The 13,764-nt window shown below is 36.8% G+C and overlaps 2 protein-coding genes across 2 annotated transcripts; both read right to left on the reverse strand.

Annotated features, from left to right (window-relative positions):
* Positions 1-603: 603 nt before the first annotated feature.
* Positions 604-5,622, reverse strand: LOC139733897 (esterase/beta-lactamase LipL-like). Its single transcript, XM_071644704.1, has 4 exons — positions 5,252-5,622; positions 4,498-4,581; positions 3,283-3,450; positions 604-1,780 (listed from the first exon to the last, which is right to left on the reverse strand). Exons 1-4 carry the CDS (start codon positions 5,312-5,314, stop codon positions 1,595-1,597), a joined length of 501 nt encoding a protein of 166 aa, XP_071500805.1. The 5' UTR covers positions 5,315-5,622; the 3' UTR covers positions 604-1,594.
* Positions 5,623-5,789: 167 nt separating this feature from the next.
* Positions 5,790-12,878, reverse strand: LOC139733896 (beta-lactamase domain-containing protein 2-like). Its single transcript, XM_071644702.1, has 4 exons — positions 12,652-12,878; positions 9,476-9,639; positions 8,259-8,395; positions 5,790-6,640 (listed from the first exon to the last, which is right to left on the reverse strand). The coding sequence occupies exons 1-4, from the start codon at positions 12,792-12,794 to the stop codon at positions 6,392-6,394; spliced, it is 693 nt and encodes a 230-aa protein (XP_071500803.1). The 5' UTR covers positions 12,795-12,878; the 3' UTR covers positions 5,790-6,391.
* Between the last annotated feature and the right edge of the window lie 886 nt (positions 12,879-13,764).

A 13,764-nucleotide genomic window follows, 5' to 3' on the forward strand; every position in this document is an offset into this window, starting at 1 on the left:
CAGCCATCATGCAGCCCATGAGTCATGCAGGCCATGAGTTCGACACTAAGCTAAAAATGCCCACGAGACCGACACATTAAGCCCCATGTTATATTTGTCGAACTCGTGGGTTGTTTTTACCTCGTGTCAAACTCATGGGCTTTATGACTCTTGAGCTGTACGACTCATGGACCTGTTAATGTCGAACTCGTGGACTGTATGACTCGTGGGTGCCAGTTCGTGGGATGGCCCCCGTCCAATACCTTGGATCATTCCCACAAAGGCCTACCCACATGGTCCATGCACGGATAATTGGTTAGCCTTTGTGGGAGTGATAAAGTTATCGACAATTAAAGTGGCCATGTTGAAGGTTCTGGACCATACAAGTTTAAAAGGAACCCTAAACACAAACCTGAAGTCGTACAGGCTGGCATCTTAATTTAACCACTTTCAATGACAGATCTCATCCAATCAGTGAGACATTCATTGTTCCTACTCAAACTTGGAAAAAGTACAATTTGCCAATTTTTGTCTTTAAAGTTCATGTGCTCAGTAATGCATGCAAGGCATCTGTAAACATAATCAGTTACCAATGGAAAGAAGAAAAGTTCCACTTCCCTCACAACCAACATACATTGTAACCCTCTCCAGAAATGACACGAAATGGTTACTCTCCAAAGTTGGATGATTTTCTTTTGAATGCGCACTGTATATTTGCATCAGTTTCGGTTGTCATTTCGCACGCTTGATTGTTTAAGATATAGAATCTCGTATGGAGTGGGTTAAAGAACTTGAAGTTTTTAAAATGTTTTCGTCAGAATTTTCTAAACACACATTTATTGTCAGTTATATATCTCTAGCTTGTTTTATACAAGCAAAAGTCTGTTTTTATTCCCATTCACTGTTAACACATTACTTTGACTAAACGGACTATAGAGCCTACCTTAAGGTTAACAATACCATAAGAAGAGAAATACATATAATATGGGAATAAATAAATGAACGACCAAGTGATATCTAAAATTGAAATCCCTGTTTTCGTCTATAGAGTTCATTTATCTAAAAAAAAAAAATCTTCCGCACTTGTCGGTGTTTTATTGCTGTTTCCCAGATCCCTTGGACTGAGAATTAATCATATCTCTTTGCGATCAAATACTGAGTATGAGATATTCAAAATGCCCACTAAGTAATAGAAACTGTGACCTCTAAAAATGAATAGTACTTATAGATAATTTGAGAAGATTACTTTATACGCTCCATCTCTTTCCTCCTTTCTCTCATGTACACGTCATCATCAAGAAGCAATTCTGAATCAATGTTGTTGAAATCGATAATTTCAAAGAATAGGATTTCTATTTTGCTTGCTTTTTTGAATTATTATCACGAGTCGCCTTTATGGACCACAATGACCTAGAAGCATGAGGGAAAGAGAAATAGGTTTTATAAATCTTCTCCGAAAGTACTTTCTCAAAAATTATGGCCTACAAATCGGAATAAAAAAAGAGGAATTACGGTTGACTTAGCTAGTAATACATCTAGAGTCTGTATTGTCTCTGTTCTATACATGCTGTCAGTGGGGAATTTTGTTTCTTTCCGTAAGAGTAAGGCGAACACATTACAGCTCCCTGACGTTCTTGGCACAGGTGTAGAGGCTTTGTATCAGATGCTTAACTCGTTGATCTTCACCGACGAGGTATGGAAGCATAGAGCTGCTGAGATAGGCGAATCCAACCTGGTCCGTCGGGTCTGCCCAGCCGTGTTGACCGCCAGCCCCAGGATGTCCAAACATCTTTACACCATCCTTAAGTAAAATATAGTGGTAGAAATGGGTTTCCGATCACTTTGCTTAAACTATCTCAAACTATAACAGCCCTCGGAAGTTGGGTTATTTTCATTCAATTTACGGAGCATAATACTAACAAGAAAGGAGAGAAAAAAAGTGATATTATCTTCTGAAATGTCAATTGATGCAAAACTGTTGCCATACCACTTCTGTCTAGGTTCGATAGACAAATAAATCACCAGGCATTATTCGTCTTTATCATTAGGCGAACTTGACTTATAGTCGTCAATGTGACTCAACTCTACAAAAGACTGGTGAAGTCACCGAAGATAGATAATCCTCATTTTAGTACAAAATATTTCTCAATTACCCAAACCAATAGCTATGTGATTTATTCATCAAATTTTATTTCCAAAGACTACCTCGAAAATGGTAGAAAAGATAGGCATGCAATTTGCACAATTTTGAGAAATGGGCTTTGAGGCATAGACGCAGAGAATATTCATTCAAATGCAATAGGTCTATATTCGATATAGCAGCATTCCTTAAAAAATGATAACATAGTTTCAAACATTCAAGACAATAAGAATTCAATTTGAGGTGATAAAGAATTGATATCATAATTTTGATATCAAAACAGACAAGATGTCATATTTTTACACCCAAAATCATCATACTTTACGTTTTCTCGCTTTGGGGTTGCAGTCTATGGAGGCAAAATGTGCACTGTCACATATTCTATCAATGAAATCAGAAAAGAAATGGAAAAAAAAAATCCAAGAGGATGAATGATCAAAACTGTAAAATGAACATTTTGTTGAAATTTTCCGCAGGACTATTCGTTAACATAAAGAAATTTTATGGCTGTGCACTTGATTGCCGGTGAAGTCTCTCCATTGTCTGTGTTATGATTTCTTTGGATGATAAAATGGGGGGGGGGGGGGGGGTAGTGGAAGGCGAAGGTAAAAAGGATACTTCATTTCCTGCATGAGTGCAAACTCTCCCCCCCCCCCCCCCACCCCTCCCCCCAAAATAGAATTATCAATGTCAGTATAGGGACCAGAAGACTAGCAACGTCTTCGTTTGCTTTATAAATGACTTCGATATGACAGTAATAATGATAATAATGATAATAATACCAATATAACAATATATGGAACGTAAAAGGCGCCAAATTCATCTCATGATTAAATGCTCCAGACGCAACCATGTGTAAGATACGAATAAGAAGAAAAAGGGAGAAGATAAAAGCATGTATATGGCTTAATCATACAGATTGCCATCTTGTGCACAGGATACTTTTTATCAAGCAATTATGTCAAGGGTCTACGGCATAGATTTATTTTGCTAGGCGAGAGTGTAAGAGCGTATGATTGGGTCTGCCGTAAGAATTTACCCCAAACATATAAAATCGTGTGAATTCGGGGAATAAAGGGGGAAAACTCATACCTCAAACAAAATAGTCAAACAGATTATCCCTCACACACGCGCACGAGTTAATGCTAGCCAAGTATACTCACCACCAACTGATCCATGACCATCATGCCTCGGCTGAAGGCAAGGGGAGCACCGAGGATACGGTCTATCGATGCAGGATCGGAATCGAGGAAATCATTCACTCTCTCCTTGGTCAGCAGTGTGTGGTTAGTAACTATGTCTGTGCCGCCAGCTGAAATTATTCCATAGAGCTGAAAATAACAACATAATCCATGTACATCGTCTGTGAAGACCATCACCATTTTCAGCACGAGTCATCAACCAATTTAGCTCAACTTTGATCAGAAATACATGTATAGCAAGATGCACAAAAGACATTTTGGCCCGAATTCACGAAGGTGGTGCAAATGAAACCATGCATGGTTTAAACCATGGACAAAAACCACGGAGCGCCAAGTGTCACATGGAATATTTCGTTGTGAAATCAGTCATTTCGTCGGTGAAATGATTATTTTGTGACGAAATGACAAAATTTTGTAACTAAATGAACATTCAGTCCACGAAATGTCCATGGTTTAAACCATGGTTTCATTTGTACCACCTTCATGAATTTGCGCCTTGGGGTGCGTTCATGCTTTATTTTATTATTATTATTATTTATTTTTATTTTTTTTTTTATTTCTTTTATTTTTTTTTTATTTTTTATTTTTTTTTTTTTTGGGGGGGGGGCATTACCAGCTTCTGAAATATGAAATTCGTCCTATTGCGTAATAGTTTAAGTGGGCTTTGCAATAATCGCGTAATCCGTCACCCTACGTTATGACGTCATGAATGCAATTGTAGAAACGAAAGACTCAGCGACGTGCACCCTGAGTGGGCATACCTTTGCTAGAGTAATAAATTATTTCTTTATTAATTCTTTTCTTTCTTGGTTTTTTTTTTCCTTGTTGTCTTGCCCGTTTGAATCGCAATATATAATATTATAGACATTGGGATTCTTCTCGCATATGCTTTACATTTGACTATTAAAGTGACCAAGCAAAGAGCGGGCTTGTTTTTGACACTGTAAGCCTATAACATGCATGATGATTCAAATAGATTATTCATACCTCTAAATCTGTCGGCATAATTATGTTGTATCCTAGGTAACTCCTTCTCCCTTGAACAATCATACCTTCTCAGCCTATACAGTCACTGTACATCTTGACTATTAAGCTCTGACCACCAACACCAAGATCCCACTTGTAGGGGATTGCTCTGAGGACTGGCCCTATTATCAAAAAGGTTATTCGCATTACCTTAGCAAGGCCAGCCGCAGTCCCAATACCATTCGCTGATGGTAGTTCAATGGCTCTATAGGCTGGATCGTTGAAGACTACCAACTGTGCAGAAAGATAAATAGATGAAAGAGGCAAAAGAGGGAAATAGGCCTATTGAACTGCGTTCGATCATCCACTGTAGTTATCGACATCATTGTCTCATTACTAACGTCATTATTACAATAGCTGAAATGACATTATCATTTGGGGGTTTCATGTCATTGCTTAACAAAAGAATATATTGTGTATAGAAGGCAGGATTTCAATAGCAACGCTCAGTTCAATTTTGCAATGCGCCAGTTTTATGTCAAGGCGACTGTCAGGCAGCTTTCATAAGCTACCAAAAACAACAAAATTAGATTTTTTTTTTGTTAATGCTTAATATGTAAAGTTGAATCTCCAGGTGATGAACTGCTACTACTCTGCTCCAAAATTGCATTTTTCCCCACAGAACAGACCTTGAAAAATACTCTGTTAGCCTGCAAAAGGAGCATATACTTCCTCTCCTTGAAGCCTTATTTTCATTTGGGGCGATGAAATTATGTTTACTGACGCATTCTATAATATGTATATACTAAATGACAATGTCGGGGCTGAATAGTTCGGCTCTTTATTACAAGAGCCGATTTTTTTTTTTTTTTTTTTTATAGTTTGATTATAACGTAATAATATCGGTCCCTTATGTGTGTTCGCTTGTATCATCGATCATGAACCAAGTTATGTGATGTCTTACGTCTGACATTTCGTTGGCATTTTGCATCATCTGCCCTAGAGTGTCGAACTTCATACTGTGCATCAACACCTGTCGCCCTGTCGGTGTAAGAATGCTGTCGAGTAATTGGAATAGTAACGGACGACGGTCCAAAACGAGGCGAGCCACTCTGTGATTGCTTTCAAGTGGGAGGCCGATGTGAAAGTCGATATCTAGGACAAATAATGTTGAAAAAAGTTAGTATAACAAATCTTATGCACTAGTACTAGATGAACATGAAGCTGTGAGTCTTATGTAGAGGATAATAATGGTGCATAGACAAGCTTTAAGACAACACTTAAAGCAAAGTACACATAAGTGATACCAATACACATGCACATAAATGCAAGAAGAGTTGCGAAGGCAAATCTTTAAGGATCATCACCTGTGTCAGGCAAAACTTGGTGTGGAATAACATGGACCGCTCTAACTTTTGTTTGAAAAAAAAAAAAAAAAAACTTGCTTAACCTTGACTGCAACCTTAACCCTGACCCTATGCAGAGCGTATCAAAAAAAGGTAATCCAACTTTGGAGGGCTGCCATTTCTTAATTGTGTGTTATTGTCAGTCAATGTTGCTTGTAAGGAAAGAGGAACTCTTCTTCTTTCCACTGATACCTAATTATGTTGACAATTGTCATGCATAACTGAGCACATGAACTTTAAAGACAACAATGACAAATTGCACTTTTTCCAAGTTTGCCTGTTATTGTGAAGGAACAATGCATGTCTCACTGCATGGATGAGATCTGTCAATGAAAGTTGCCAAATCGGCCAGCCTGTATGAATGAAAGTTTGTGTTTAGGTTTTGTGTTTATGGTTTGTGTTTAGGTTTTCTCCTAACATTTGATGGTCCATAACCTTCAACATGGCCTTTTGTCTGAAAACTTGGTCGCTAATTAAGAAATTAAGAAATGGCAGCCCTCCAAAGTTGGATTACCTTTTTTTTTGATACGCTCTGTATAATCCTAATCTAACTCCAGAATTACGCATATTGAAGTTGCACCTCTCTTCCATTCCTATGAATACATTACCATTTTATCACATTCCTTGTTCGTGTCTATAATTATCTTCATCTCCTCCTGTTGTCGTATTCAGTTATGATACACAATAAAACCTTGGTTTCAACAACTGGCGTTACCAAATGGCTGTGCAATTTCCTCCTTGAAAAACTGCCCTAGGGTGCGATGTTGAGGGTCAACCCGTCGCAAAAGCTCATTGGCTAGTGGTCCAAATGTAAAACCATGGTAACCATGGGTGTGGCCGTCATACTTCCATTGTGGCTCTGATTTTGCCATGAGTTCACCAGCCTTAGCAACGTCTTGAAGCAACTCCAGACTCAGACCAGGTGGTGCAGATACAGCGATTCCTGCCTTGTAAAGAAAAGAAAATCGAGTTGCATAATAATTCTAATATGGCTTCTTGTCAGGGAATATTAATTTATCAAATGATTATAAGCTAATTGAAAACGATGATAGTCATTTCATTTCACACATGCATGTTCACATGCATGTTTTTTTATTTTCATTTCCAATCAAACACAGGTAATACACTTTGACATGATTACATATATTGGAACATAATAATACATATTGGTTCTTAAAAGAACTTCATGGAAATGGAAATTGAGGGGCTGCTAAAAAGCGAACTTGTAGATTGCAGTCCCCTCACTTACGTTACATTACTACAATACATTAATTATATATGACTTTATAACACAATACAACGATACATGTACCGTACAAGCTAATCATTGAAAGTATACAGTTTTCATTCAATCAAATCGGATGGTTACATGAAGTACAGTGTATACGCTTTCACATGTATACACATACACATAGACATAGACATAGACATAGACATAGACATAGACATACACATACACATACACACAAGCACACACACGTACCCACATACACATACGCACACACACGCACGTACACACACATGTATGCATCCACATACATTGTGCACACACAGAAGAGAGTAGGGAAAGGCATTAGAAGGCATTAGTCAAAGGCATTAGAAATGCCAAGAGTTTAAAATTATTCTAGCTGTCATCACATCATGCGATGTTTTCATACAACTCTCTCTCTCTCTCTTCTCTCTAACCTTTATTCCACGAGCATCATGTTGGACGTTCCTTGTTTTTCTTCATTGTTGTGTTATTCGTTATCCGTTGCCACACATTTAAGATTTGCGCTTATTCTTGGCAATCGTTCGGTATGCAATCTAAGATGTAACTCATGTAATTATATTACAGATGCATTGTATAACTGATGATAATTGTTGAAAATATTCATTCCATACTGTTATATCGTACAGTGTTAATGAAATTGCAGAAAATTAATGCATTTAGAAAAAGACATACAAAGAATAAATCAAATCAAATCAAATCGATTAAAATAATACCATTTGTACTTTCAAGAAGGTCCCTTTCTTCATTTTGACGTGGCTCGCGGTATGAACTTATTCATTTAATGTATTTACATGAAAAGCACTTAAATCATGAGTGCCGACGGTAACAAATATTTACTTCATGATTTGGGCTGATAAAAAAAAAATACAAAATATGCAATGCCCAATTACACATTTTTATTTCTGAATTCACATCATTTAGCATCAAGTCCATGCAGAATACTGACATGATAAATTAACCCACCAGAATCATACATTTCACCTCCGAAAAACAAGACAACTTATAAAAGTATACATTTAACACGCATAAAGACAGATCTTTGATACGAAGACATTAACATAATGCTAGTCTGTAGTCAAGTCAATGTTGATTCCATTGATGTGAAGACTCTTCTGGATTCAATTCTTCTAGTGAAAATAACAATAAAGTAAAACGAAACTCCGAGAGCAGCAAAAGCCGCCCATAAACACTTCTTTGACAGAAAATTATTAGAGCAAACTATATTTCGATTTGTCCAATCCACATATTCCTGACAAGGGGTTCTTTTTACCAGATGATCTGATGAAACTTACCTTATGTTCCATCATGTCTTTGACGGTAATCTTCTCTTTTCCCTTCTGTGCGAATTCCGGCCAGTAGTGGGCCACTGGTTTGTTGTAGTCCAGCAAACCTCGATCTACAAGCATGGCAATGCACACTGACGCAGCTCCTACATCGGAGGAAAGAATGATAGATACAATAAGGAAAGGGTTTTACTTCCTTTGCTTGTTAATGAGAAGTACGAGATTATCATAGTCGTTGATTAATGTTCATAAAAGCGAACGGTTTGATTTGATGGAAAAACAACAGCAAGGCTCGGGTTGTATCATTTTCACTGTACAGGCATTTTAATGAAATGGCAGGAAGCAGATATATTTCAATGTACGGATACAATTACATAAATAAACCTGAGAATATTAACACTCTTTGTATCAATATTAAAAGCTTCCTTTTCATGATGAGGAGTACGAACGGTACGAACAGTCATCAGGATATTTGGGCAGAGTGATGGGCGTAGGAGGTGCGGAATTTCTGATTGACGGGTGTGGGCTTATACGTTATTGAAAATGAGGTAACCTTCTTTCATTTAAAAAAATATGACGAAGTGATCCAAATCATAGGATATGACATATCAAAGTTTGCCTACAGTCTCAGGGATGGATGATACAAAGTCATGTGTTATGACACGAGGATTCATCGTCTGTTTATATGAGCAAATGAATCTGAGATTTGTGGATTATGCGTATATCATACCGTCAGACAAAAGGGAGTGTTGATTACACTTCATATTCTAACTGCTGCTGTATATATTGCATTGAAAATGAAACTCGGAGTAAAAAAAAAAAGTAATGATAATAATAACGATTGTAAGATAATAACAATTACAGAAGTTATTATCATTGCTGTTATCATACAAGGGATTTAACGATTGCACTTCGATTCGTCGAAATGAGCAGCGCTGTTATGAATAATTTCAATTTAAAATGTTGACTTTATAGGAAATCTGGGCACACGTCAAATATTTTGGAAAAAACCCTAAAAACACCCGATTTTGTGTCATTTCATCTTAATCAATGTTTGAGAATATCAGAGGGATTGTTGTACATCGTATGGGAAGATCGAGTATACCACCCCATTCCACTTTTATTGTAACGTTTATAACTCGCTTGTTTTCTATAATGTTTTTTTTTCTAGCAGTCCCGAAGATACAGAGTATACACTTTAGACATCTTTATCTAAAGGAATTCACCTTTCGTTGATGAAAAGAAAATGGAGATTGTGTCCTGTCGCCATTTCTGCTTGCTCTCATAATCTGCGAATCCACCCCAAATATCGACAACTTTCTTCCCCCGATGATAAGCAGCAAACGCTGCTCCTCCTGTACGGGGATCCCGACCAATCTCGAAGTTTTCTCTGTATTAAAGTTTGGAGAAAAGTTTGCAAATTATACGATACGTAGTAAATGTATACGCAATATAAACATAAATGTATATACACACAGACACACTCACACACACACAAACATACACACACACCCACACTCATATATATATATATATATATATATATATATATATATTATATGAAGAGTTTGTTCGCAAAAACCGATAAGTCAATTTTGAAGATTTTGAAGTACGGTCTCTGTCATAAAGTACAAAATAATACCTTTTAAATGATATATTGGTCACTACATAATTATAAAGGTACATTTTTTAGTTATGGTCAAAAGAAGCAAAAATTTTCTTATTATTCTCTTTATTTTTCTTGACCTTTAATCGCAAATATGTCCATTTGGAAAATATGGACTTATCGGTTTTTGCGAACAAACTCTTCATAACAGATATTTATATATATATATATATATATATATATATATATATATATATATACATGTATATTGGAAAAATCAGGTTTGAGAAGTTATTTCTCTCAAATGCTCCCCTTAATCATGAAGCTCTCGGCCTATACACGGCCTTCATTAGGATCTTTTGAGAACAAACAATGATAGTCTAAAATGGCAATATCATATTTCCGTCAAGTATTGAGATTATGTGCTTGTTTTATTACCTTTGCAAAAAATCAATATAGTACTTCTACACAGAAACATAAAATTTAACATCATCTAGCCTATGATCAAGTCGGAGGATGAAGCTATTGCTGCTCTCTCCGCATCAGACGTATCGCTTAGCAGGTGCATGAGACTTTTAGATATAGCGTTACACCAAAGACATAGCTGTATCCTCCGCCTGGATTATAGGCTAAACATATCTCGTAATAATTATGTCATGTATGTTGTGCATTATACAAGGAAATAAATTCAAATTTCTGTATCGAATTTCTTTGTGTGAGCGAACTTATTTCATGATATATTATTACACCTGATACCAAGACAATAGCTACACACACACACACACACACACGCATTATATATATATAAATTATGTATATACAATTATGTGTGTGTATACGATATATATATATATATATATCATTATATATATATATATATATATATATATGTGTGTGTGTGTGTGTGTGTGTGTGTGTGTGTGTGAGTGTGTGTATACGATCCCATGCATGTTGCTGATGTGATGCTATTCAGGTAATGTACTCGAATGCTGACAAATAAACCATCGTATATGGAACACATTAATACGTTAATCTTCTGAATTAAGTTAAGTTTAGGATCAGGTGGTATAAGGGTAACTGTTGTGTGGAGTTACCCGAGACATGACTTCTTTGGGTTCTGGGTCGCCTTGCATCACGGCATTGTGAGGTTGTGTTTGTGCTGAAGTTTAACTCGTATATTGATTTTCAAATGAATCATTACTCATATCATCATTTCAAAATTTGACAGAATCATTGCATTGTATGATTTTGCACTTGCATTATGACACCTCAAGCAATTTAGACTGTCTTTAAAATATCCTGATGAAGTCCGTATACAGTATATAGATCGATAGCTTGATGATTAAAGGGAGCAATTGAGAGCAACTATGCCCATCTCAAACGCATACATACTTTCCTCTACAAAATAATACACCACCTTAACACGAGTCATAAGTGTTCATCGCCATGATTTCGTTCATAAGCATAGCACAACATTGTATTTTGGGACCGTTGATGTATACTTAAAGAGGAAATCCACCCCCAAATAAATAAACTTTAAAGGAAAGAGAAAAATATTATCCTACAGAACGATACAAAAAAATGACAAAAACAAATCTGATAAGAAACAAGAAAGATATGACATTTTTAAATTCACAATGTTTCGGAAAACATTAGGTTTCTTGACGAGTCCTTAGGAATGTTCAAATGAATGAGTTGATGATGTCATGTCTTCACTGTTTTTCATTATGTTATAAATAAAATTAGGAAAAATGTTCTTTTTAGCTAATACAAGTAAAGGCATGTTCTCATAGCAAGATAATTATATCACAGTTATTTTTTTTTATTTTGAGTGATTTTAGGCAAGTTTTATATTGATATATCTATATTGATACAGTTGAAATATGAAATTTTTGTCATTTCTGTAAATGAAATTGATAAGATATTGTGAGAGATATTGTGAGAGCATGACATCGTCAACTTGCTCATTGGAATATCGAAGAACTGGTCAAGGAATGTTTCCCGAAAAAAGAAAATAAATGTGAAATTTCAAAATGTCATATCTTCCTGCTTATCCGATTTTGTCATTTTTCTATCATTCTGGAGAGAATATTTTTCTCTTCTTTTCTTAGGAGGTTTTTTTTTTTTTTGGGGGGGGGTAGATTTCCTCTCTAACTGCTCTCAATTCGTCCTTTAAAGCCAATCAGTCAGTGCGACAAGGAGTGCGTGGAAAAATAAATGCCTTCCAAAGTTAATGCATTGTGATCAAAATTAAATTGGTGAAGTATTCTCTGCCACCCCTCACCGGGTCATCCCTCCCCTATACACACAACCCCCCCCCCCCCCACACACACACACAAACACATACACGCAGCTTATATATATCTATATATATATATATATATATATATATATATACAGTATATATATATATATATATATATATATATATATATATCATTATACATATCACGCAAACACGCATAAACTTTTTATTTAATAAAAAAATTACGAAACTTAAAAACCTGAGGATTTCCCGAGGGTCCTCGCCTCTTTTTGGGTAGAGGTGGAGGAGGGGTAAATTGCGATTTGACCCTACCAGGAGCAGCAAGACGGAATCGCCACCCCTTCAACAGAAAGCTGGCCCTCTCTTTTGCACAAGAAAAATAAGTTTAAATTGCAAACAATCTTTCTCTTTTACCGGTCAAGCAATGTATTAGCAACTTATATCTACACGTATAAACATGGTTTAGGTGTATAGCACCATGCGTTACACGGCCTATCAACATTGCTTGATCATCACAGTACAAAGCGCACCTGAAAGCTCGTAGAACATCTTCAAATCCAGGAGCTACATAACCCTCTGTGATGACAGGTGGTGGAGACTGAAAGAACCTTGGTAAGACAACCACCAAGACGGCTGTAAATCCCATAAGGGCAGCATTCTTCAGCAGCGCCATGATGAAACAAGAGTTACCTGTGACACTGTTTTCTCAAGCAGTCAAGTGATCTCCCATAGTATAATAACTCCACTGCAGTCACTCTCTGTACGTATGGTGCTCTTTGCATCCTGTGAGGCCAACTCCTTACGTTTCGTTTTCCCCCTTGATCGTTGAGGTGCGCCCGCTCCCCTAACAATGGCTTTGACCCTTGAGGCAAAAAACCAAAATATGACCTTTAGACCAAACATTGTCAGCCGTCAGTTTGAAATCACAGTCAACACTCAACAATGCGGAGATACTCGTTGTTGCTCTATCAGTGTACTCCTTTAGGTATGTCTAATATCGGATAATATTAATGTAAACCAATGGCAAATCAAAATATATATAGGCCTATGTTATGCCCTCACGCGGGAAAGTATAGATTGTAATAGCGTTTTAAGATCACGTCTATACATTCATTTTCATTTTGTGTTTGATGTTTTGTGTTTTGTTATTATCATTTGTGTTACTGAAATTCAACGATCAGCCTGGTTCAGACTTTGAATCGAATATTTAGAAATTTCGCAGGAACGTGTCATCTCCCTGGAAATTTTCAATTAAGAGTTTGTTTTATTTTTGCTTCCTTTTGAACAGGAAAGAGACATAGGATCAAAATAAAAATGCAAGATTCTGAAAACGGCATTGTAATCAACATCTAAATAGGCGTACATAACAGGGGCCGCGGAACCGGGAGGGGGGCTGCAGCCCCCCCCCCCCCCCCCACACACACACACACTTTTGGTTCTTGAAAAAAAAAAGCAAGAAAAAAAGGGGAGGAGGAGGGGGTCCCGCAGCCCCCCACCCCCACCCACACACACACACACACACACACACTGAAAAACGTTCCGCGGCCCCTCCATAAGAGTAATCTGAAAAGATCTTGCCATACAACCCTGTCTGTCAAAATCTCCACATGGATGAGAAAGATGGTATATCAATATGCATTATG

The sequence above is a fragment of the Diadema antillarum genome, unplaced genomic scaffold (assembly GCF_040938485.1).
Source record: "Diadema antillarum isolate AM-2024a unplaced genomic scaffold, OU_Dant_1.0 seq00000503_RagTag, whole genome shotgun sequence".
Classification (NCBI taxonomy): domain Eukaryota; kingdom Metazoa; phylum Echinodermata; class Echinoidea; order Diadematoida; family Diadematidae; genus Diadema; species Diadema antillarum.

Coding starts and splice junctions, on each gene's coding strand:
- LOC139733896 (XM_071644702.1), bottom strand. CDS start 12,794: ATGGCGCTGCTGAAGAATGCTGCCCTTATGGGATTTACAGCCGTCTTG. Junction 9,640..12,651: donor GATGTTCTACGAGCTTTCAG/GTGCGCTTTGTA, acceptor ACTTTAATACAG/AGAAAACTTCGAGATTGGTC. Junction 6,641..8,258: donor AAGACATGATGGAACATAAG/GTAAGTTTCATC, acceptor TTTCTTTACAAG/GCAGGAATCGCTGTATCTGC.
- LOC139733897 (XM_071644704.1), bottom strand. CDS start 5,314: ATGCACAGTATGAAGTTCGACACTCTAGGGCAGATGATGCAAAATGCC. Junction 4,582..5,251: donor ATGCCAACGAAATGTCAGAC/GTAAGACATCAC, acceptor CTTTCTGCACAG/TTGGTAGTCTTCAACGATCC. Junction 1,781..3,282: donor TGGTCATGGATCAGTTGGTG/GTGAGTATACTT, acceptor ATTTTACTTAAG/GATGGTGTAAAGATGTTTGG.